This window comes from Dermochelys coriacea, chromosome 2 (genome assembly GCF_009764565.3).
Source record: "Dermochelys coriacea isolate rDerCor1 chromosome 2, rDerCor1.pri.v4, whole genome shotgun sequence".
Classification (NCBI taxonomy): domain Eukaryota; kingdom Metazoa; phylum Chordata; order Testudines; family Dermochelyidae; genus Dermochelys; species Dermochelys coriacea.
In genome coordinates, this window is record NC_050069.1 from 272308152 (window position 1) to 272334037 (window position 25886).

At 55.6% G+C, this 25886-nt stretch overlaps 2 protein-coding genes across 2 annotated transcripts in view; both read right to left on the minus strand.

The window, feature by feature from the left end:
- Positions 1-709: 709 nt before the first annotated feature.
- On the minus strand, positions 710-18050 carry ASB10 (ankyrin repeat and SOCS box containing 10). Its single transcript, XM_038389147.2, has 5 exons — positions 17110-18050; positions 7082-7349; positions 4251-4755; positions 2133-2246; positions 710-1806 (listed from the first exon to the last, which is right to left on the minus strand). The coding sequence occupies exons 1-5, from the start codon at positions 17333-17335 to the stop codon at positions 1621-1623; spliced, it is 1299 nt and encodes a 432-aa protein (XP_038245075.2). The 5' UTR covers positions 17336-18050; the 3' UTR covers positions 710-1620.
- A 3134-nt stretch (positions 18051-21184) lies between these two features.
- Positions 21185-25886, minus strand: part of IQCA1L (IQ motif containing with AAA domain 1 like) — a 64472-nt gene continuing 59770 nt past the window's right edge. Inside the window, exons 18-19 of the mRNA XM_038391548.2 lie at positions 21749-21987; positions 21185-21298 (exon numbers count right to left, since the gene is read on the minus strand). Coding sequence (XP_038247476.1) covers positions 21185-21298; positions 21749-21987 — 353 coding nt within the window. The remainder of the gene's footprint in view (positions 21299-21748; positions 21988-25886) is intronic.

Here is a 25886-nt window from a genome sequence, read left to right on the forward strand (position 1 = left end):
CCTTTCCCTGCCAGCAGCAGTGAGCTCTGGGGGAGGAGCCCCCCCAGCAGCACACTCACCCCCACCACTGTCACTGCACGTGCTCCTAGGGCCCCTCTCAGGTCCAGGAATCTCCCTCGCCTCCCCGATGGTGGGTGCCAGGGGGTGCTGGGTGTGCCTCCTCCCCTGCTGCTGCCCCTCATTGGGGGCAAGGGATGGGGCTGCCCCTTGCCCAGCATGGGGCAGGAGCGGTGACTGTGTGCGGGGGGTGGGCTATGCTGGTGGAGGGTCCCCCCGGAAAAGGGAAGGGTCTGAGGTGGTAGGGCAGGCTCGGGCAGGCTCAGTCAGTCTGCCCTGGCAGTGGAGATGGGGGGGCACCCAGACCCTGTGGCTGCAGGGAGGCAGCATGGAGCTGCAAGGCAGAGGCAGGGACGTTCTGCTCCGGGCCCAGGGAGGCGCACGGGGGGCAGGCAGCAAGCGGAGGCTGGGGAACACTCAGGGGAGGTGTAGGGGGGTGGCAGGTGGGGCTGGGGGGGACAAATATTGGTGGAGCTGGGCCCCTGAATATTGCTGGTACCAAGGCACCGCATGGAGATGTAACTCGCCGCCCCTGGCCACTGCGTAGGGCTGGCTCTGTCAGGACGGGAGGGCCACAGCTGCCTGCAGAAGCAGCTCCATCAGCCACTGTGTCACTTGGGCCTTGGTCCCATCTGACATGGTGCTGGGAGGAGCTGGTGGCAAGTGGCCCCTTCACGCTAGGCAGCAGAGGGGCAGGGAACATGGTTCGTCATGAAGAACAGGAAACTCGGGAAGATGTGAATTCATCAGGTTGAACTCCAAGCTGGCTCTGCCACACCTCAGTGCTAAGTACAACCCAGAAAAGCTACCAAGGGGGTGGGAGGCCACAGCCAGAGGCTGTTTCTGCATTGCCCAACCTCCTGCTGCACCCCCAATCACCCTGTCTGTCTGCCCCCCCCCCCAATCGCATCCCATCCATTGCGCCTGTCAGGCCCTGTCATTTTGCTCCAGGTACTGAAGGATTTGTAGGGGAGAAGGATTTCATGTGGCTCCTACACGGGGGCAGTGTTCCCAGACCTTTGAGACAGAGCTCAGCCCTGCAGATAGTGGACAGATTGCTCATTAACCCTTTGGGCTCTTGGCCCTTGCCTGCTGCCCTGGCCCCAGCATCCCTCTGTGGCTGCACCAGCACCATGTGTTCTGCAACAGCAGAGCCAGCATGAGGCAGGTCAGACGGCAGCCCCCAGTGCGACAAGGAAGGACACATGCCAACCAGGGCATACAAAGACCAGGATTTATTCCAAAATCTCCATAATACACAGCAGGGCCAGTGAAAGGCAGGGACCACCACAGGCTACAGCAATAGAGCCTGCTGGCATGGGATGGGATGGGTTGGTGCGGGCAGAGGGTGTCTCAGCTGGGAGTACAAAGGGCAGACCTGGCATAGGCCAGGCTGGCATGGGTGGGAATGACAGGTATGGGGTGGAATGGGCACAGAAGGACTGGCTTTGGCTAGTGTGAGTGGGGAGGCAAAGCTGACCTGGGCTGTCACAGTCAGGGCACAAAAATTCAAAGCAGATAAAGAAAAGGATTTAGAGTTGGCTCAATCCAGGCTCCAGGCCGCTAGTAGAGAACGTCCTCAAAGCTGAGCAGCAGGAACTGGTGCAGGGAAGATGGCAGGTGGAGCTTGGGCAAGACCTGTAGCAGCCGGCCCTCCAGGTAGCTCCTGAGTTCACAGCGGGCCAGGTGCTGCAGGGAGCGGGGCCTTTGCCCCAGAGAGAAGAGTGACTCGTAGAAATCTGGGTGCTTCTGTCAGGAGAGAAGAGAGAGGTCAGCACGGGCCATGTTTCCTCATGACAGCTGGCCGGTGCCCATACCCCATGTCATGTGACAATGGCAACAAATCATGGGGCAGACACTTTCCGCCAACACTGAACAAGGAGCTCTATTCACACAGAGGTCACAGCCTTATCCCTACTGCCCTTCAGTTTCTGTCTGTCCTTGTTTCACTTCAGAGCTTCTGCCCAGCACCTTCCCTGACCCCTCAAAGCTTCAGAGGGTGCTTCTGGGACCTGCCTGGCCAGCCAGGCACTGTGGGGTAAAGCCCCAGGTCCCTGAAGGCTCTTGGTTCTTACCTGCATGATCTCAGCTGGGACAGCCTCTGCCCACTCGTCTGTGACCCGCACGCGGTCATAGCTGTTGATCAGCACCTCAATGGTGCGAGGCGAGGAGCAGCAGTAGCGCAACACCTGCAGCAGGGAGGGGATGGGAAAAGGCTGGTCTCATGCACCACATACCACACTACGCCGCCGGGGACCTGACTTGGATTCCCTGCTTTGCTACTGCCTCCCTGTGACCCCGGGCAAGTCCTGTAACCTGTGTCTTTTCCCAGTCTGGGATGGGCCATGCCCACATGTTGCACGCGATGGGGTGGGACAGGGCATGTTTGAGGGTTGCAGGCCTGCAGGTTGTTATGGCAGCAGGAGGGCTGCGTGTGGGTGGTTTCCCTCCCCATCCCCTGACTCCCACTCCCCATGGCCCAGGCCATCAGTAGCTGTCAGAGCCTATTCCAGCAGCAAGAGTGAGCCTCATTATCTGGTGTTAATAGGAGATTAATTAGTGTTAATTGTTGATTTTCTTGTATTTTCCCAAAGGGGAGAGCAATCTGCAGATCTCCAGGCTGGGTAATTATTGCACTGCTCGGGAATTAAGGAAGATGGTTAACCCTTTGCTTGCTTGTGTCTTGCACAGAGGATGTGGCAGAAACTGGGGACAATGCCCCACGGAAGGAGAGCACCTCCTAAGGCCAGTGCCAGAGAGACAGGCCAACTTCACCAAGGTGGGACAGCACCTTGTGGGGCCTGGAGATTAATGGAGCTTGGTGGCAGGGCTGTGTGCTCAGCGCACAGAAAAGGCAAGAGACCCCTACAGAGAAATATCACTCCACATGGATCCCCCCTCAATACACCTCCCTCTGCAGCCCCCCCCAGACCATGCCTGCCCCTAAGTTACCCCTGTTCTTCCCCCACATGTCAATCTCTGTAGGTCTGGGCATGCCGCAATCCCTGCCCCAAGCCCTGCCATGCTGCCTCCTTCCTGCCCTGCCTAATTCCCATCACAGCCAGGTAGCGTGGCATGGGAGGGAGCAGGTCATGGGCAGTTCAGGATGCACCATGGGAGCTCCCGGTAGGACACTGCTTGCCAGGCAGCTGACACGTTCTGCATCCACTGCAGCGCCCGTCCTAGCTGATCTCAGGGGCACATTGCACTGACCCAGCTTGGAGGTCACAGGGTCTAGCTCATGTGCCACACTCCCTGGCTGACAGCTTCCCCGCTGCCCCTCCAGCCCAGCACTCTCTGGGATGAGCCCCAGGCCCTGCTGGGCCCAGGCACTGTGAAAGCCTGCACGCTCCCTGCAGAGAGGGGCAGAGCCAGGAAATTGCATGTGGCCAGCACCTGGACATGCTGCCTGCAGCTGGCCTCTCCTCACACCTAGCCCCCCTGCCACCCCTGCGGGACAAAGCCCTCAGGGTGGAGGCTGCTACCTTCAGGGCCATTTGCTAGGAAGGGAGCCACAGCTGGTGCAACCAGGGGCTGAATGTGAGTTCCTGCCACCTTGTCCTGCCCTCCATGGCCTTGGTCTAAGAGCACAGGTTCTCCAGAGCATGGCTGGCCTTTCCCATGCACCCTCTGTGCCCCACCCCACCTCAAAGCCTGGACCCACACAGCCCCCACCCACTCCCGAAGAATGACTAGACGGACTGACTGCACCAGGACTAAACAACTCGAGCCAGGGGACGATGGCCCACAGACAGAGAGCATCTCCTAAGGCTAGTGCCAGAGAGACAGGATTACTTTCTCTTTTCCAGCCAAGTCCCCACTGCTCACAACACCAGGGCTGGGAGCTCACACCCTCACAGTCCCCCCCCCCCCCAGCCCTAGTAACCTCAGCAGGGGGCAGCGGTGTCCTGCCCCAGTATATACCTAAATGTGGCCATTAAAGGGACACAGCTGGGCCTCTTAATCAGCAGCTCAGCCAGGGAAAGAAACCCAAATGCTGGCACCTGGGGTTGGGGGACCCCAATTGCTGGGCAGCAAGAGGGAACTCAAGCCCTTGAGCCGACAGGGAACAAGACCTCGACAAGGGGAGAGGGTTCTGCCTGCAGGTGAGGGAATGCCTCCTGGAGGAGACCCCGATCACACACCCCTCCCACGCAGCACCCATCCTGCTGCTGTCCCAGGCAGCTCCACACCTTGATGAGGGCCCCGGGCCAGATGCGTATGGAGCCATGGTTGAGCAGCGCCCGCACCACAAGCTCCGGTCGGTGCCCCAGCTTGTAGGCCGCCACCTGCAAGATGTTATGCATGGCTGTGTTGCCACTGTAGCTCATGATGTTGACATTGGCGCCATGGGCCAGCAGCAGCTCCACCACACGGGCGCTGGCATTCTTACAGGCCTGGTGCAGTGGGCGCTGCTGGTCCCGGTCCGCAGCATCGACGTTGGCACCTCTCTGCACCAGCTGCTGGCAGACGTGATAGTAGCGCTCCATGTCCTGGGGCGGGTGTGCCTGGGCGCAGGCGGCATTCAAGGGGGTCTGCCCCTCCTCGTTCTTGGCCTCCAGCCGCGCTCCATGGCACAGGAACAGCTGGACGTGCTCTTCCAGGCCGTGCCGTGCTGCCACATGCAGCGCTGTGTCCTCTTCCTCCTCCATCTGGCTGTTCACACTGGCACCGTACTGCAGGAGCAGCTTCGCACACCTGCACAGCGTGGGACACCTCAGTCTCGAATTTCCCCCTCCTCTGCCCAACCCCTACCCACTATCCCGCCAACTACCCACTGCCCCTTAGCCCCTATCTGCTGTCCCATCCACCTACCACCTGCCCGCTATCCCCCATCCCCTATCCACCCACCGCCTGCCCGCTAGCCCCCACCCGCCATCCCCTCTCCACCCACCGCCTGCCCGCTAGCCCCCACCCGCCATCCCCTCTCCACCCACCGCCTGCCTGCTAGCCCCCATCCAGCCGTCCCCTCTCCACCCACCACTTGCCTGCTAGCCCCCACCCGCCGTCCCTTATCCACTCACCGCCTGCCCGCTAGTCCCCACCCGCCGTCCCTTTTTCACCCACTGCCTGCCTGCTAGCCCCCACCCGCCATCCCCTCTCCACCCACCGCCTGCCTGCTAGCCCCCACCCGACATCCCCTATCCACCCACCGCCTGCCCACTACCCCCCATCCCCCCGCCGTCCCCTATCCTCCCACCGCCTGCCCGCTAGCCCCCACCCGCCATCCCCATCTACCCACCGCCTGCCCGCTAGCCCCCACCCGCCGTCCCCTATCCACCCACCATCTGCCCGCTAGCCCCCACCCGCCATTCCCATCTACCCACCGCCTGCACGCTAGCCCCCACCCGCCGTCCCCTATCCACCCACCACCTGCCCGCTAGCCCCCACCCGCCATTCCCTATCCACCCACCGCCTGCCCGCTAGCCCCCACCCGACATCCCCTATCCACCCACCGCCTGCCTGCTAGCCCCCACCCGCCATCCCCATCTACCCACTGCCTGCACGCTAGCCCCCACCCGCCGTCCCCTATCCACCCACCACCTGCCCGCTAGCCCCCACTCACCATTCCCTATCCACCCACCGCCTGCCCGCTAGCCCCCACCCGACATCCCCTATCCACCCACCGCCTGCCCACTACCCCCCATCCCCCCGCCGTCCCCTATCCACCCACCGCCTGCCCGCTAGCCCCCATCCGCCATCCCCATCTACCCACCGCCTGCCCGCTAGCCCCCACCCGCCGTCCCCTATCCACCCACCATCTGCCCGCTAGCCCCCACCCGCCATTCCCATCTACCCACCGCCTGCACGCTAGCCCCCACCCGCCGTCCCCTATCCACCCACCACCTGCCCGCTAGCCCCCACCCGCCATTCCCTATCCACCCACCGCCTGCCCGCTAGCCCCCACCCGACATCCCCATCTACCCACTGCCTGCACGCTAGCCCCCACCCGCCGTCCCCTATCCACCCACCACCTGCCCACTAGCCCCCACCCGCCATCCCTATCCACCTACCGCCTGCCCGCTAGCCTCCACCCGACGTCCCCTATCCACCCACCGCCTCCCGGCTAGCCCCCACCCGCCATCCCCTATCCACCCACCGCCTGCCTGCTAGCCCCCACACTCCCCACCCACCGACCATCTACCCACCGCCTGCTAATCCCTTATAGATCCATTGCCCATCCCTCACCCTTAGCCCACCCACCGCCTGCTGTCTCCCACCCACCTGCTCACTATCCCCTCACCACCCACCATTCCCACCCACACCCACCCTCAGCTAGCCCCAGATCTGCCAGCCCTGCCCCCACCTACCTACCTACCTATCTGGCTACTAGCAGTCACCCAACTGACCATCAGTCAATCCTGCCATTCACCCACCCTATGTGGACACCCGGTTGTGCCCACATCTCTCCCACAATCCCAGTGGCTAGGCCCTGGTATCCCAGGCTCCAGGGGCCCCGGGCAGCACTGTACCGAGGGCGGTGGGTTCCGACAAACAGGATGAGGGGCTGGGCAGCAGGACTCCTGGGTTCTATCCCAGCTCTGCCCCGGACTTGCTGTGTGGCCTGTGGCACATCCATCACTCTGTGCCTTGGTTTGCCCCTGCCTGTGGACGGTCTGCTGCTACCTGACCACCTGTGACGTGGTCTGGGATTTGCCAGTGCAATGAATGCTGGCTGGGCCTCTCCAGCCTCCTGCTGGAGTTGTGGGCACATGAGCCCTGCTGGCTGAGGAGGCAGTGACCCACCCATCTGAGCCAGCCCCATGCTCAGCAGCAAGCAGCTCTGGCTTTGGGACTGGAGCCTGCGGTCAGCTACCAGAGTCTGAGCACACGGTGCGGTGCAGTGCAGGCACGCCTGGGCAGCCCCAGCTGCTGGGGCGAAAGCAGACCTCTCCCCCATGGGCTGTGGCACCCAGACACTTGGCCCTGGGCTGGCGCCTGGCCCGAGGCGGGGCTGCTGACGGCCCTGCGTGCGGGTGCACAGGTGGGCTGGGGTGTGCGAGCCCCCCAAGAGGGAACTCACTGGATGGAGGCTGGGCTCTTGCAGAGGTGCAGGGGCTGGTGGCCAGCCTCAGAGACGGCCTTGGGGTCAGCCCCAGAGGAGAGCAGCAGGCGCACACAGTCGGTTCTGGCCGCCGTGCAGGCCTCGTGGAGAGCTGTCTTGCCACCAGGCGCGAAGTCCACGGCAGCGCCCCTCAGCAGCAGGTGCCGGAGGCAGTCCAAGTAGCCGCGCCCCGCCGCGATGTGCAGCGGCGTGGTGAGCTCCTGCTCGTAGGTCAGCGACCACAGCCCTGCAGTGGGAGGAGGGCTGTGAGGGGGACAAACACACACACAGCCACAGTGCCCACCCCTGCCTCTCCCCACCAAACCCTCTCCCACAGGAGACCAGCCCCTCTTCTCTCGGTCCCCCACCCACTGCTCCCCTCCCCTGCTCCGCCGGGAGCAGGCGTCCGAGGAAACCTGCTGGGCTTGGAGCTCAGGCCGTGGGGGGTCCCCAGGCCACACCGAGTCCCACCCCGGAGCTGCCTGTGGCGGGGCTCACCCTTGGGGCGGGGGAAGGGATTTGCTCTCTCAGCTGCACCCAGCAATGGGGAGCAGCTAGGTGCGCTCGCCAAGACAGGCAATCAGGACAAGGCATGTCAAACACTCAGAAAGGGAGGGGGGCTTCTGGGCATAGGCGCCAACCTTGGGGTGCTCTGGGGCTGGCGCACCCATGGGGAAACAATGAGGGTGCTGCCCCACTCTCAGCGCCTCCCGCCCACCGGCAGGCCCCATGAATCAGCACCTCCCCCTCCCTCCCACAGGCCGTGTTTTGCGGCGTGCAGGAGGCTGGGAGGGAGGGGGAGGAGTGAGGATGTGGTGCGCTCGCGGGGGGGAGGGGACAGAACTGGGCGGGAAGAGGCGGGGTGGGGGTGGGGCCTTGGGGGGAGGGGTGGAGCGGGGGCAGGGCCTGGGTCAGAGCTGGGAGTCGAGCACCCCTGGCACTTTGGAAAGTTGGTGCCTGTGCGCCCTGTCGCCGTGATCCCAGGGCAGTGAGGGTCCCAATGGTGACCACAGCGGTCGATGCGGGGCATTGCGGGATAGCTGCTGGAGGACAGCAAGGGTCGACTTCTGTGACACAGTGTCTCCACTCGCACTGCGTTGCCCTAAGGACATCGACGGTAGCTCAGAGCCGCTCGGGATGGCGGTGTTGTTGGGGCGGCGTGCAGGGCACTTACATCAGGGGTGGTGTGGCCCAGGCCGGAGAGCCTTACTCAGTACTTCACATTGCAAATGCTTCAGCTGATTTGTCCTTCTTTCCCGTGTCTTTAATAAAAGGATCAAAGCATGTTTCATGGTACCTTTGCCCATGGGCGGTGGGCAATGGAGGCTGGGGAAGGCTAAGCCCCCCTAAACTTCCTCTCATGCTCCATGCCACAGCCCTGGGGCCAGGCCACAGCTGGCCAGCCGGGGCTCCTCCGGACTGCTCCGGGTGCCGGCGGGCCAGCCAGGGTTCAGGGCTGCTCCAGGCACTGGCCAGGGTTTGGGGCTGCGCCAACGGGTTGGTGAGTGAGAGCAGGGAGTGGGAGGGCCGAAGAGGCGGAGTGGAGGGCAAGACCTCAGGAGAAGAGGCAGGGTAGAGGTCTAGCCTCCCCAAACTTGGGGTGCATGCCTTTGCCTTGGGACTGAGCGGGCGAAAGACTCTGTATATCAAAGCCCAAACGTCGTCTGAAACTGTTTTATGTTGAATAGTGATCTGGTTATATTAACACCTTTGGTTCATATATTCCAGTTAAATTAATACAGCATCCCAACCCCCCACCCCAGACAGGACCAGCACCACCCCCTGCCCTGCCCCACCACAACATCCTCCAGACAGCACCAGCAACACCCCCTGCCCCGCCCCAATCCCCCCAGACAGGGTCAGCAACACTCCCTGCTCTGTCCCAACACCCCCCCAGACAGCACCAGTGATACGCCCTGCCCCAACACCCCGCAGACAGCACCAGCGACACCCCCGCCCTGCCTCACCCCACCAGACAGTACCAGCAACACCCCCTGCCCTGCCTGAACACCCCCAGACAGCATCAGCAACACCCTCTACCCTGCCTCACCCCATAGAGAGCACCAGCAACACTCCCTGCCCTGCCCTGCCCTGCCCTGCCCCAATCTCACTGGATAGCGTCAGCAACACCCCCTGCCCCAACACCCTGCAGACAGTACTAGAGACACCCCCTGCCCTGCCTCACCCCCCAAACAGTACCAGTGACACCTCTTGCCCTGCCCCAACCCCCTATACAGTGCCAGTGACAACCCCTGCCCTGCCCGAACACCCCCAGACAGCATCAGCGACACCCCCTACCCTGCCCCAACCCCCCCAGACAGGTGACTAATAAATGCTCCTTAGTTTTGAACAGGCTGCCTTGCCCTCACTGTAGTCTTTCACTGATTGTAATGCTCCCTAAGAAGAAAAAGCCTCTCTCAGGCATCTGATCTCGACTGGCCTCATTGGTGAGAACCACGGAGAGAAACAAGGGTTGCTGGAACGCAAAGGGTCAGTCTCGGAGTCCTTGAGAATACACGATCTGTCCTTGGGAAAGGGTGGGCTCTGGCCCACTGAAGGGGTTACACCAGGGGTTCTCAAATTGGGGGGGTCATGACCCTTCAGGAGGTTGCAAGGTTATTACATGGGGGTTGCGAGCTGTTAGCCTCCACCCCCAAACTCTGCTTTGCATAGAGCACTTATAATAGTGTTTAATATAAAAAACCTATGTTTTTAATTTACAAGGGTGGGGGGGTCACACTTAGAGGCTTGCTATGTGAAAGGGGTCACCAGTACAAAAGTTTGAGAACCATTGGTGTGAGATCTGAGGCCTTTGTCTGAAGCCATATTAGGCCAGCAGGAGCCTAAAAAGCAGAGCTAAAAAGCAGAAAGTGACATCCTCACATTCCATCTAAATTACATTAAAACAATGTCCTATTGGGCTGTTCAGAAGGCTCCTGTCCTAATAGTACCCATCATCACCAGATAATATAATATAGCTTTTAAAATGGTTAAAGAAAGCTTTGTTTGATGGCATCTGTCCGGCAAGAAACCACTTATCAACAGTCATGGGTGTGAAATCCCTACTTTATTATTGTTTTGTCTTTATGGTCCCCATGTCTCTATGGTTTATCTATATGGTCTCTGTCGGGTTCTTTGATTGTTTCTGTCTTTTGCATAACTAATTTTGCAAGATATAAATCAACTAAGGTGGTGGGCTCTGATTGGTTAAAGAATTGTTTCACAATATGTTAGGATTGGTCAAAGAATAATTTTGTAGTATTTTAGTTTAAAATGATTGGTTAAGGTACAGCTAAGCAGGACTCAAGTTTAACTGTATAAACTGGGGTCCAAAATGAAGTTCTTGGGAACCAACTCCAGGACCTAGCCCCAAGATCAGAGCTGCCAGACCTCAACAGCCTGCCAACCACACTGTGCAGAAACTGGAGTCCCCCAGATGATCTCATAATGAAAGGCCATCAAGAAAAGTTCATCTGCTTTATTGGGAGTGGTGAGCATTGTATGCTGAGTGTGTGCCTTCTGTTTTGGTGATTGTTAATAAATAATGGTTAAGGCAGAGATCCCCCAGCTTTTGGTCTCCTTACCGCTGTCTGCACCACTCCCGGAACCAGGGCTGGGAGTGGAGCCGTGGCTGTGGGGGATTGCAGACTGGGGTAAGGGGCTGGGGCCACAGCTAGGGGTGAGGTGGGGGCTGAGAGTGGGGCTGCAGCCAGGGGCCGAGGTTGGGGGTGGGAGCAGAGCCATGCTGAAGCTGGGCACAGGGCCAGGAACACAGCTGGGGATGCGAGGGACTGGAGCAGAGCTGGGAGTGGGGAGGGTCTGAGCTCCCTCCCTGCTCCCCCTCCACCTGTGAGGGCTGGTCTGGGCATTGCTGTACCATGACCCTGGACATTCCTTCATGCTCCCCTAGGGGCCATGTCCCACAGTTTGGGGACCTCTGAGTAAAGGATATTACTGGGTAAGGCTCTTTCACTAGTGAAAGGCCCTACAAACCCGCAGAAGATTGCACCCTGAGCCCTAGGAACGGAGTAAGGGTGGGGGTGCCTAAATTAGCCCGGTTACAGCTTGAGCCCATGGAAGGTAAAGGTGGGGTGCTCTAGCATGCGGGTAACACTGGAAACTGTTTAAAAGTTGGGGCATAGCACAGACGCTGTGAATCCATGACAGCTGACTTCATCACAGCTTTATTCTGAATCACCCCAGCAAGCACTTCCTTTTTGTCACCCTGCAAGCATGGCGGACACACATTTAAAGCCCCAAGAATTTGCTGCCTACATCCCAGCAAGGGTATCTGAATATTGCCCAGGAACATGTATGTTTAGGGCCCTACCAGATTCATGGCGATGAAAAACACATCACAAGGAGCTAAGATTCACGATGTGATGGAGAGACTGCTGAGACTTATCAAGCCCTCGGATCGCTACCCCTTCCTGCTTCTCCACGTGGGCACCAATGATACTGCCAAGCATGACCTTGAGCGGATCACTGCAGACTACGTGGCTCTGGGAAGAAGGATAAAGGAGTTTGCGGCGCAAGTGGTGTTTTCGTCCATCCTTCCCGTAGGAGGAAAAGGCCCAGGTAGAGACTGTCGAATCGTGGAAGTCAACGAATGGCTACGCAGGTGGTGTCGGAGAGAAGGCTTTGGATTCTTTGACCATGGGGTGTGTTCCAAGAAGGAGGAGTGCTAGGCAGAGACGGGCTCCACCTAACGAAGAGAGGGAAAAGCATCTTCGCAAGCAGGCTGGCTAACCTAGTGAGGAGGGCTTTAAACTAGGTTCACTGGGGGAAGGAGACCAAAGCCCTGAGTTAAGTGGGGACGTGGGATACCGGGAGGAAGCATGAGTAGGAGAATGCAAAAGGGGAGGGTTCCTGCCTCATACTAAGAAAGCAGGACAAACAGCAAGTTTGTGGGGGAGTTGCATTGTATGTAAGAGAGCAGTATGACTGCTCAGAGCTCCAGTATGAAACTGCAGAAAAACCGGAGTGTCTCTGGATTAAGTTTAGAAGTGTGAGCAACAAGGGTGATGTCGTGGTGGGAGTCTGCTATAGACCACTGGACCATGGGGATGAGGTGGACGAGGCTTTCTTCTGGCAACTAACAGAAGTTACTAGATCGCAGGCCCTGGTTCTTATGGGAGACTTCAATCACCCTGATATCTGCTGGGAGAGCAATACAGCGGTGCACAGACAATCCAGGAAGTTTTTGGAAAGTGTAGGGGACAATTTCCTGGTGCAAGTGCTGGAGGAACCAACTAGGGGCAGAGCTCTTCTTGACCTGCTGCTCACAAACCGGGAAGAATTAGTAGGGGAAGCAAAAGTGGATGGGAACCTGGGAGGCAGTGACCATGAGATGGTCGAGTTCAGGATCGTGACACAGGGAAGAAAGGAGAGCAGCAGAATACGAACCCTGGACTTCAGAAAAGCAGACTTGACTCCCTCAGGGAACTGATGGGCAGGATCCCCTGGGAGAATAACATGAGGGGGAAAGGAGTCCAGGAGAGCTGGCTGTATTTTAAAGAATCCTTATTGAGGTTACAGGGACAAATCATCCCGATGTGTAGAAAGAATAGTAAATATGGCAGTTGACCAGCTTGGCTTAACATTGAAATCCTTGCTGATCTTAAACACAAAAAAGAAGCTTACAAGAAGTGGAAGATTGGACAAATGACCAGGGAGGAGTATAAAAATATTGCTCGGGCATGCAGGAGTAAAATCAGGAAGGCCACACCTGGAGCTGCAGCTTGCAAGAGATGTTAAAAGTAACAAGAAGGGTTTCTTCAGGTACGTTAGCAACAAGAAGAAAGTCAAGGAAAGTGTGGGCCCCTCACTGAATGAGGGAGGCAACCTAGCGATAGAGGATGTGGAAAAAGCTAATGTACTCAATGCTTTTTTTGCCTCTGTCTTCACGAACAAGGTCAGCTCCCAGACTACTGCACTGGGCAGCACAGCCTGGGGAGGAGGTGACCAGCCCTCTGTGAAGAAAGAAGTGGTTCGGGAGTATTTAGAAAAGCTGGACGAGCACAAGTCCATGGGGCTGGATGTGCTGATTCCAAGAGTGCTAAAGGAGTTGGCGGATGTGATTGTGGAGCCATTGGCCATTATCTTTGAAAACTCATGGCGATCGGGGGAGGTCCCGGATGACTGGAAAAAGGCTAATGTAGTGCCCGTCTTTAAGAAAGGGAAGAAGGAGGATCCTGGGAACTACAGGCCAGTCAGCCTCACTTCAGTCCCTGGAAAAATCATGGAGCAGATCCTCAAGGAATCAATTCTGAAGCACTTAGAGGAGAGGAAAGTGATCAGGAACAGTCAGCATGGATTCACCAAGTCCAAGTCAGGCCCGACTAACCTAATTGCCTTCTATGATGAGATAACTGGCTCTGTGGATGAGGGGAAAGCAGTGGACGTGTTGTTCTTTGACTTTAGCAAAGCTTTTGACACCGTCTCCCACAGTATTCTTGCCAGCAAGTTAAAGAAGTATGGGCTGGATGAATGGACAATAAGGTGGATAGAAAGCTGGCTAGATTGTCGGGCTCAACGGGTAGTGATCAATGGCATCATGTCTAGTTGGCAGCCGGTATCAAGTGGAGTGCCCCAAGGGTCAGTCCTTGGGCCGGTTTTGTTCAATATCTTCATTAATGATCTGGAGGATGGTGTGGATTGCACCCTCAGCAAATTTGGAGATGACACTAAACTGGGAGGAGAAGTAGATACGCTGGAGGGTAGGGATAGGATACAGAGGGCCCTAGACAAATTAGAGAATTGGGCCAAAAGAAATCTGATGAGGTTCAACAAAGACAAGTGCAGAGTCCTGCACTTAGGACGGAAGAATCCCATGTACTGCTACAGACTGGGGACCAACTGGCTAAGCAGCAGTTCCACAGAAAAGGACCTGGGGATTACAGTGGACAAGAAGCTGGATATGAGTCAGCAGTGTGTCCGTGTTTCCAAGAAGGCCAATAGCATATTGGGCTGCATTAGTAGGAGCATTGTCAGCAGACCAAGGGAAGTGATTATTCTCCTCTATTCGGTATGGGTGTGGCCACACCTGGAGTGTTGCGTCCAAATTGGAGAGTCCAGCAGAGGGCAACGACAGGGACTGAATGGCTAGGCAGCAGTTCTGCAGAAAAGGACCTAGGGGTTACAGTGGACAAGAAGCTGGATATGAGTCCACAGTGTGTCCTTGTTGCCAAGAAGGCCAATGGCATTTTGGGCTGTATAACTAGGGGCATTGCCAGCAGATCGAGGGGCGTAATTGTTCCCCTCTATTCAACATTGGTGAGGCCTCATCTGGAGTACTGTGTCCAGTTTGGGGCCCCACACTACAAGAGGGATGTGGAAAAATTGGAAAAAATCCAGTGGAGGGCAACAAAAATGATGAGGGGGCTGGAACACATGACTTATGAGGAGAGGCTGAGGGAACAGGGATTGTTTAGTCTGCGGAAGAGAAGAATGAGGGGGGATTTGATACCTGCTTTCAACTACCTGAAAGGGGGTTTCAAAGAGGATGGATCTAGACTGTTCTCAGTGGTAGCAGATGACAGAACGAGGAGTAATGGTCTCAAGTTGCAGCGGGGGCGGTTTAGGTTAGATATTAGGAAAAACTTTTTCACTCGGAGGGTGGTGAAACACTGGAATGCGTTACCTAGGGAGGTGGTGGAAACTCCTTCCTTAGAAGTTTTTAAGGTCAGGCTTGACAAAGCCCTGGCTGGGATGATTTAGTTGGAGATTGGTCCTGCTTTGAGCAGGGGGTTGGACTAGATGACCTCCTGAGGTCCCTTCCAACCCTGATATTCTAGGATTCTATGATTCTATGACCCGTGAAATCTGGTCTCGCCTGTGAAATATGATTTTTTGTGTGCTTTTACCATATACTAGACAGATTTCACGGGGGAGACCAGCGTTTCTCAAATTAGGCATCCTGACCCAAAAGGAAGTTGGCGGGGGAGGTCACAAGGTTATTGTAGGAGGGTCGCGGTATTGCCACCTTTACTTCTGTCCTGCCTTCAGAGCTGGGCGGCTGGAGAGCGGCGGCTGCTGCCTGAGGGCCCAGCTCTGCAGGCAGCAGCACAGAAGTACGGGTGGCAACACCAGACCCTGCCATCCTTACTTCTGCACTGCTGCTGGTGGTGTCTCTGCCTTCAGAGCTGGGATCCCGGCCAGCAGCCGCCACTCTCCAGCTGCTCAGCTCTGAAGGCAGCACCTCTGCCAGCAGCGCAGAGGTAAGGGTAGCAGTACCACACACACACACACACACACACCAAGATTACCTTTCAGAGTAGCAGCCGTGTTAGTCTGTATTCGCAAAAAGAAAAGGAGTACTTGTGGCACCTTAGAGACTAACAAATTTATTAGAGCATAAGCTTTCGTGAGCTACAGCTCATTTCATCGGATGCATTACCTTGTGATTACCTTGTGACCTCCTGCCTCCACAACCCCCTTTTTGGGTCAGGACCCCTACATTTACAACACTGTGAAATTTCAGCTTTAAATGGCATCACGACATTTATGATTTTTAAAATCCTGTGACCGTGAAATTGACCAAAATGAACTGTGAATTTGGTAGGGCCCTACATATGTTCCATTAACCCCCTCCCACATAAGTTCTGACTTTTCATTTTGCCAGTGGGTGCCCCAAACCAGCCCCACCCCCACTCTGCTACCAGGGCCCTGCCCCGACTCCACCTCTTCCCATCCCCACTCCACCCCCTACTCCAAGGCCCACCTCCTTTCTGCCCCCTACTGCCTTAAGGGCAGCGAGGGAGGGATGGGCAGAGAGGAGCCAGTGGCGGGGCAGCCCACTGAACAGCTGATCGGCCCACAGCCCCACTGAACAGCTGATCAGTGGAGCAGCCACTGAAGAGAAGCTGGGAGCATAAGGCCAGCCAGTGAAAAGCTGATTGGCAGCCAGCCCCAGGGCCCCCAGAGCAGCAGCCCTGGCCAGCCCCACGGTTGCTGAGTGGCACCTATGCTCCCTCACCAGGCTCTTGTGATACCCTCAGGTGAACTCCACTCCCAGCACAACAGCACTGGAAACACTGGGCCCCATACCATCAAGCTAGCCTGAGTATCAACAGCAGTGCAGCTGCGGCTGAGCTGTGCAGCGCATCAACCCACCTGAAACCATTGGGCATGTTCTTGGCACAGCTCAGCCGGGCCCGCGCTGCCATGGCCACACTGCTACAGCTACTGGCGCCAGCTCGTTGACAGCTAGGGGTGTACGCAGGGGTGAAAGTAACTTAAAGGACTTACCAGTACGCCGGCGTCCTGAGCGGGGGCGTGGCCTCAACCGGAAGAGGTGGGGCCTTTAAATCAAGATTTAAAGGCCCCGAGGCTGCGGCTGGGAGCCCCGGGGCCTTAAATCACCCTGGAACTACCCGCTGCAGAGGCGGCTGGGAGCCCCGGGGCTCAGGGGCAACTTAAAGGGCCCGGGGCTCTGGCTGCTGCTACTGCAGCGGAGCTCCGGGCCCTTTAAATCGCTGACAGAGCCTTGCCGCCACTACCCCAGGGTTCTGGTAATGGGGCTCGGGAGGTGATTTAAAGGGCCCGGGGCTCCGGCCGCTGCAGGGAGCCCCGGGCCCTTTAAATCGCCAGCCTGGGGAAGCCAGTCCAGTTCGGTACAGCATACTGGCTCTTGCCGGTACACCGTACCGGACTGGACCACTTACTTTCACCTCTGGGCGTACATGCACACAAGCAGAGGAGCCTCACCCCTAGTCTGCAATGTGGACGTAGCCCTAGAGACTGGGATGGGGACCCGGGCTGGATATAAAACACCCTAGAGCTCCCTCCCCAGTCCCCAGCACTCCCTCATCACCCTCTGGTGCTCCCTCTGCCCCCAACACACATCCGCCTGGACTCCCTTCCCCTTGACACCTTTCCCCCTAGCACTTCCTCCTCTCCTGTGCCCCCCCAGTACTTCCACCCATTTAGCATCCCCCCACAGCACTCCCTCTCACCCCCCAGCCTCCACCCACCAAGCACTCTGTCCCCCAGGTGCTCGCTCTCACCAAGTTTCCTGCTGGTCCACCGCAGCTCATCACCCTTGGATTCAATGATGAGGTTGATGGCAGCGCTCTCAGTGAAATGCTTCTGCACTGCCTCCAGGTCCCCGGTGAAGAGCGCATTCTGCACCAACACATCTCGGCACTCGATCGGCTCCATGCGGCTGCTGCGGAATCCCCGGCTCCCAGGGGTTGGGGCAGTCAGGCCTTGGTCCATGTGCCTGGTGTGCATCCACCTGTCCAGCAGATCCTCGTCCAGCTGCAGTGCGGGGTGAGCGTTGGCTTTATAAAGGGGCAATTGGCTGCTGCAGCCCCAGAGCTCCTGGCTCAGTGGCGTGTCCTTGGTGAGCTGCTCCCGGATGCAGGCTGCTCAGGGCTGGCTGGTTGGGTCAGGCACAGGCCTGACTCAGCCTTTATAAATAGCGCCCTTGGCAGCACCCACCACCAGAGTTTGTTTATCCTCCGCTGCTGACACTGATCTCCAGGGTCACTTTGGGCACGGGGCAGGCAACTGCCTGCTCGCTCTCCCTGGCTAGCACAGGGCAGTGCGTACTCTTTCCCTGTGCCCCAGGCAGTGGGTGCAAGGACCGAGGAGTCATGCCCACAGCACATGGAAATGTGTACCACAGAGCAGAGCCAGCCTGGCCCAGATCTCACTGGAGATGTGGTGCAATGCAAGAGCAGCAAGCAGGGGGAGGGGGAGGTGTATCTGAGTCAGAAGTTGGGGGCAATACCAGGGCTGGGTGAAGCCTGCTCTCCTTTACCCTCTGAATAGGGCACTTGGGATACAGAGCAGCCGAGTAATGCTGACCCTGGAGGAGCCCAGAGAGAACTGGGGGGGGGGGGAGGGAATATTAGGGCAAGAGTTGGCTGGGACAGTGCAGTGAATAGACCTCACCTAGGGCGTGGGACTGGGCAGGAATGGGGAGGGAAGGGACACCCTCTGTCTATGGGGCTCTTGGGATACCCCTCTCGGAACCCTGCGCTCAACTCCAAGTGTGGTCCCAGAAGCCTGCCCAGGGGCAGGGAGGGGCCAGCCCATTTCTGTGCAGTATCCAAATCCAGCCCCCAGAAAAGGGAGGAAACCAGTTCTCTCCAGCTGCTTCAGAGGGGAGAGGTTCCTATGGAAACCACCAGGGCTTTGAAGGGCTTTTCCATTTGGGTAAGTCACGGCAGAACACAGCCGCCATCTCAGACATGACCTGGTTCAGGGTGAGAGATGCAGCTGCCAACGCTCCCCCCAGTCAGAGACGTGCTCCCAAGGAGGGCACCCCAGGTGGGCTGTGTGGCTGGGATGGCTCCCTGGCCTGGCCGGGCCTCACAAGGAAGGAAAACTATTTTTGGCATGTATTTCTCTTGTGAGTTTGTTCCAAAGTAAAAAGGTGGGAATGGGAGCTGGCCGCTGTGAAGCATCTAGGAGTTAGCCTGGGCTCTCTACTCTGCTGCCTGGCCGCTCACACACCCAGCTGAGCTGTCAGGCTCTCCTGGGCTCATGACACCTTTAGCTGGGACACCACAAGCTGAATACACTGTTCAAGCAGCTCCAGCCATTGTGAGAGGGGAACAGCAGCCACTGGGAATCACTCTAGATAAAGCAACAGAAAAGATTTTGCTTCAAAGCACCTTCACCTTGCATGGACCCTTGAAAGATGTGTTAACTGCTTATGCTAAACAATTTGTTCCACCTTGCAGTGAGCTGTGACGCTCTGAGGCCAGGTCTGCACTGCAGACCTAGGTCATTATAACTATGTCTCTCAGGGGTGTGAAAAGTCTGGAGACCTTCTCCTGCCGACACAACTACTGCCTCTTTGGGAGATGGATTAACTACACCATTCCCATCGGCATAGGAGCATCTTCACTTAGGCTATGTCTACACTACCACTTGTGTCGCTCGGGGTGTGAAAAAACCATCCCCCAAGCAACGTCAGTTACATTGATAGCAGCTCAGTGTGCACAGTGCTATGTCGGTGGGAGAGCATCTCCCAGAGCTACCGCTGCTCTCAGAGGTGGTTTTATTAAACTGACAGCAGCCCTCTCTGCCGGTGGCATAGAGTGTCTTCCCCAGACGAGCTGTATCGCTGCATGTGTAGACGCCCTTAAGCACTGCAGCTGCCCAGCTGTGTCAGTTCAGCTGCGCTGATGCAGCATTTTAACCTTGCCCAGACCTGACGAAGAGTTCGGTGTAGCTTGAAAGCTTGTCTCTCTCACCAACAGAATTTGGTCCAATAGAAAATATTCCCTCCCACACCTTGTCTTTCAGAAACCAAACAAGAAAGCTCTGCTAAGGCAAGTACGAACCTGGCAAATACTGAACTGACTCTCTCAAAGCTGGATAGTCTTCAAGGTTCAATGAGTTCTACAAGCCCAGGGGAGTCAGAGCTCCTACAGCTAGACATCTGAGAGTTCCCGAGCCCATTTCTGACTGGAGCATGCAGAAGTATCTTTTGTGCCCCCACTTAACTCTAAATAGGATGAACTGATTTTGCCCAAACTTTAAAATAATAATAGTGAAAAAAATGCACTTCTGGGCCACTCTCCTGGCTGGAGAATCCCAGCACAAGGGGAATTGGCCTGTGGAAGTTCGGAACCACTGCAAACAGCCAGTGAGAATGTAGCAGACAGAGGCACATGCAACCCAGGAGACACCTGGTCTCTGCCTTGCTCCATCCCTACTGTTCATTCTCTGTTAAGTGCCAGCAGTGACCTAGATGCTGAGCCAGACGCAAAAATGAGTCGCTGCTCTGCAAAGAATGTGCTACCAACCAGCCGAGCACATATGGTGCCACCATGGCAGGAATTTGGCCAGAAGAGGCCTCCACCCCCCTACTTCCTGCAAATACAGAGCTACCCAGGGCTTTGCCCAGTTTAAATGGCTGGAGCAATGCAGTTCCCACCACTTCCCAGTGGCACCATCCAGTAACAAGCAGCGCCTGGCGTTCTTCTCGTTTGCTCAGTCATTCACATCCCACGGTCCAGTCACACTCCCAGGGCTACACTAAGCTGCTCTCCCTTCTTGGGGCTCTTCAGCCTGTCCCCACAAACTGTGACACCCTCGGGCAGCTACACAGCTCCTGGATCTCCCTTCATGTGAGGACCAAGAGCCCCAGAGTTGAGTGCAAGATCTGAGGGGTTGGGAAAGAGAGGAGCATGGTGTCCCGTGTGCGTGCATGTGTGTCCATCCCCAGCTCCCTATAGGGATGGGGACACCCCCTTCTCAAGGACTGGGGACCCAGAGCTGCATGCAGGGTTCAGGGGATGGGAGCTGAGCAGAGGGTCCCAGAAGTGTCTCTGTCCAGAACACTAGAGAGAGGGGCTGCCCCCCATTCTCTGGAGTAGAGGCATCTGTGTGCACAGCTCAGAGCTGCCTGGGCTCAGGGGCAGGGGGCTCATTCCCTCTCAGGGCTGCATGAGACCAGGTACCCCGACCATGGGCCCCCTCACACTGGAGCTGGGACAGGATCTGGGCAGACTCCAACGTGCTCCCGGTTGCCATTCCAGGCGTAGTTGGGAGTGTACGTCAGCCCTATCTCACCCCACATGCACCACTCTTGCTTATCCTATGTATGCATGCACACCCCCAGGTGCACCTGGTACATGTATACATGCCCCCACATGCACACACGTGCATGCACACACAGAGATACACATCCCATGCATGCACAATGCTCCTGGCTCACCCCACATGCACACGCATGCACACACACAGAGACACACACACCACATGCATGCACAACCCCCCAGGTGCACCCAGTACATGAATACATGCACACACGTGCACACACACAGAGACACACACACCACATGCATTCACAACGCCCCAGGCTCACCCCACATGCACACACATGCACAAACACACAGACACACATGCACAGACACCCCCCCAAGCTCAAGTACACCCCCCTGTCCAGGTTTGCCCCACATACGCATTTGCATTCCCCCCAGCTCACTCCCATCCTTGCACAGACTTCTTTCTGCACAGACGGGCGGGATGAAGAATAAGTTGGCTTTATGGGGCTGCCCTGCCCCAAGAGCCCCAGAGCATAAAGCCCAGGGAGGGAGATGCAGGGCCCCTCAGCCAGCGCTATTTCTTCCCTTTCTTTCCTTTCTTGTCCTTCCCCTTTCCCTCCTTCTTGTCTGCTCTCTCCTGCGCTGCCTTGAGTCGCTTCTTACCCAATGGAGTCTTCATGTACCAGTCCTGCCAAGAGGGCGCAAAGGAGCAAGTGAGGTCAGTGCAGAGCTGATGCTGCAATGCAGAGGACACTCCGGGTTTGGGGATGGCAGGGGTGGGCCTGAGTCAGCCCCTAGTGGTGACAGTGACATGGTGGGCAGGGACCTGGGTGAGTTAGGGGGTTTGGGGGGAGGGCCCCCTGTGTCTGCCTCGAGGGGTGACAGTAACATGGGGGAGGCTGGAGGGAGGGATCCCTTGTGCCTACCCCAAGAGGTGAAAGTAACGTGGAGGGCAGGGACCAGGCTGGGTGGAGGGCTGGGGGTAGGTCTCCCTGTGCCTGCCCTGAGGAGTGACAATAACGTGAGGGGCAGGGACAAGGTTGGGGTGGGAGGCTGGAGGGAAGGGCTCCCCTGTGCCTGCCCCAAAGGGTGACAGTAATATGGGGGGGGCTGGGATCTCTGGGGCTCAGCCAGGCACCTGCAGTGTCTTCTCCTCCTCACTGTAAATGGGGTCGGCCTTTGCCAGTTGCTGCAGGAACTCGCTTGCCCCCAGCGGCTTCTTGAGCATCTGCAGCAGGCGCCGCTCAGTCAGTACCATCTGTACGGCTTGTGCCATGTGCCCCTGGCTGTAGCCGTCTGAGAGCTTGGCCAGGGCACTGACGTCCAGGGCAGTGGTGATGGTGCCGCCATGCTTATTGATCAGGCGCTGCCAGGTCACTAAGGAGGCAAAGGGGACAATGGTGTGCGAACTCTGGGAGAGACCCGCCTGTGCTGGGGGGAGGGGATAGGAGGAGAGACAGGGCAAGGGGTGGAGGAACTGGCAGGGGGCTGCAGGAGAAAGACATAATGTACCAAATTCCCACCACCACCACCATGGAGCAATGCAAGCAGGGGGGCTTGACATCTGTGCAGTCGCTGTGGGGCTTGGCCCAGCCTGCCCCTCTGATGCAGAACAGGCTGAGTGGGGGAGGTGTAAAGTGGGTTTTCTCCAGACCCTTCTTGTCACTCAATCAGGGTGAACTGCAAACAGAAAGGGGCAGACAAACCCCAAACGCTGGTGGATATTCCAATACTTAGATTTACCCAGCCAGCCCAAAACAGCTTCTACAGCACCTCCCTGGTTACTCAGAAGTCCAAACAACGCAGTTCCCTTAAAGTATCCAGCCGCAGGCCTCCATCCAGCCACACCTGTCAAACATATGATGATAAACTCTGAAAATCTTATTTCATCATATAAAAGAATCTCCTAATCCCAAAGGACCAAGCCCCAGACCCAGATCAAATGATAACTCAGATCTTACCCAAAATACACGCTTATAGCCAATTCTTATTAACTAAACTAAAATTTATTAAAAAAGAAAAGAGAGAGAAAAAAAATTGGTTGAAAGATCAATATACATACAGACTTGAGTTCAATTTCTTGAAGTCCAGATACCTAGCAGAGATGGTGAGTTTGTAGCTGCCAAAAGTTCTCTTAGAAATAGTCCATAGGTTATAGTCCAATGTCCATAGTCAGGGTGACTCTAGTCAGTGACTGAGGATCTCAATTCTTATGGCTCAGGGTTTCCCCTTCTTGAAACCCAAAGCATATCTGAGATGAAGAAGGATCATGTCCCAGGGTTTTTATACATTTCCAGAAGCCTTTTGGCCTGAGAAAACAATCAGCTTAACTTTCCTTCTCCCAAACATCATGGCAATTAGCACAGGGTAATTTATCCATTAAACAGTTCAGATACAGGTTACCACAACCTTCAAAGAAACATATAGATAATAATACTATTTTACTCAAGTGTCTTCATAAATATTAATAATCCTTTTTTGATCTTTGAATCAAAGCTACAGCAATAGACAAGACTTGTTTGCTTACACCACAAGACCCGAGCAAACATCTCCCCTTCTACCTCTAACAATGCAGGCTGCATTTCAAAGCTCTATTAATTTAAATCTCTTCCTAACAAGTCTTTATAGTTCGGCCATGGGTCAGGTCAGTCTGTGAGTTAATTAACTCTTTCTGGCCCTGTGTCACCTTTCAATGAGATGATATATTACACACATAACATCACACCTTCCCAGCTCAGCACTGCCCAGCCCGCTGCTCTGGCTGCTGCTGCTTGGTGTCCTGAGCCAGCTTCTTGGCTGGACTGGGGTCTGAATCTTGCAGTCACTTTCCCCCACACTCTAGTGTTAACCCAGGGACTCATCCACAACTACACATTTGGGGACAATATATACCTTCAAATCAGCGGCACTGCTTTAGGAACCCGCATGGCCCCACAGTATGCCAACCTTTTTATGGCTGACTTAGAACAACGCTTCCTCAGCTCTCGTCCCCTAACACCTCTACTCTACTTGCACTACATTGATGACGTCTTCATCATCTGGACCCATGGAAAAGAAGCCCTTGAGGAATTCCACCATGATTTCAACAATTTCCATCCCACCATTAACCTCAGCCTGGACCAATTCACACAAGCGGTCCATTTCCTGGATTCTACTGTGCTAATAAGTGATGGTCATATAAATACCATCCTATACTGGAAACCTACTGACCGCTATACTTACCTACATGCCTCCAGCTTTCATCCAGACCACACCACACAATCCATTGTCTACAGCCAAGCTCTACGATACAACCATATTTGCTCCAATCCCTCAGACAGAGACAAACACCTACAAGATCTCTATCAAGCATTCTTAAAATTACAATACCCACTTGATGAAGTGAAAAAACAGATTGACAGAGCCAGAGGAGTACCCAGAAGTCACCTACTACAAGACCAGCCCAGCAAAGACAATAACAGAACACCACTAGTCTTCACCTTCAGCCTCCAACTAAAACCTCTCCAGCGCATCATCAAAGATCTACAACCTATCCTGAAAGACGATCCCTCACTCTCATAGATCTTGGGAGACAGCCAGTCCTCGCTTACAGACAGCCCCCCAACCTGAAGCAAATACTCACCAGAACCACACGCCACACAACAAAAACACTAACCCAGGAACTTATCCTTGCAACAAAGCCCAATGCCAACTCTGTCCACATATCTATTCAAGAGACATCATCATAGGACCTAATCACATCAGCCACACTATCAGAGGCTCGTTCACCTGCGCATCTACCAATGTGATATATGCCATCATGTGCCAGCAATGCCCCTCTGCCATGTACATTGGCCAAACCAGACAGTCTCTACGCTAAAGAATAAATGGACACAAATCTGACATCAGGAATCATAACATTCAAAAACCAGTAGGAGAACACTTCAGCCTCCCTGGTCACTCAGTAAGAGACTTAAAGGTGGCAATTTTGCAATAGAAAAGCTTCAAAAACAGACTCCAACAAGAAACTGCTGAACTGGAATTAATTTGCAAACTGGATACAATTAACTTAGGCTTGAATAGAGACTGGGAATGGATGAGTCATTATACAAATTGTGTCTATTTCCCCATGTTAAGTATCCTCACACCTTCTTGTCAACTGTCTGAAATGGGCCATCTTGATTATCACTACAAAAGTTTTTTTTCTCCTGCTGATAATAGCTCATCTTAATTAATTAGCCTCTTAGAGTTGGTATGGCAACTTCCACCTTTTCATGTTCTCTGTATTTATATATATATCTTCTTACTATACGTTCCATTCTATGCATTTGATGAAGTGAGCTGTAGCCCACGAAAGCTTATGATTAAATACATTTGTAAGTCTCTAACATGCCACAAGTACTTCTGTTCTTTTTGTGGATACAGACTAACATGGCTGCTCCTCTGAAACCCAGACACTGCAATTCGGGGGTGGGGCAAGGAGACTGGGAAGTCACAGAGCAACGTCCCCAGAGAGCTTTTGGGGGGGCTCGGGGAGGCCTGGCAGCGACATTGCCAGAGAGCTTTGGGGGGGGGAGTGCTCAGGGAGGGATCAAGCCAAGACAAGACAAGCAATGAAAGAAGGTAAATCCCCCAGTCTCCCCCTCATTCTGAGCCCCATCCTGCAGTGAGTCCCCTATAGGGCCCTGGACTTGAATGTAATTGTCCCGCACACGCACAATCCAGGCCACTCCCCCCTGCACTGGGGTAAGGTCCTTCCCAGGCTAGCAAATGGCTCTCGCTGCTCACAGCTGGCTTGCTGCTGCACATGGTAGGTGTGTTTGATTTTAACTCTCTTGTACTTCGCACTCGTCTTAGCTGACTTGCATCATGTTGATTTCAGACCTATTCTCTCATTTGCTAAAGTTGTTTTCAGTTCTTATTTTGTCCTCCAAAGTGCTTGCAACCCCCACAGCTTGGAGTCACCTGCAGATTTTATAAGCATCTCTACTCTCCGTTGCACTGCCTAGCCTGCTGGATGGCCCATTAAGGACCATCAGCTACACAACTGGCCCATTGAGAGAAGGCAGACACAACTTGTGACTCAGCCAGGCATGCAGGGACGTGCCTATAGACAGAACTCTAAGATTTTCCATGTCATATGCTGGGTAGCTTGTGTTTGGAACAAGGAAGCACAAGCCACATGGCAAAAGGACTATAAAAGTCAGCTGCATCATCTCCGTTTTGTCCTCAGTCCTGCTTCTTACCTCTGGAGGGACTTTGCTACACTGAAGCTCTGAACAAAGGACTGAATGACC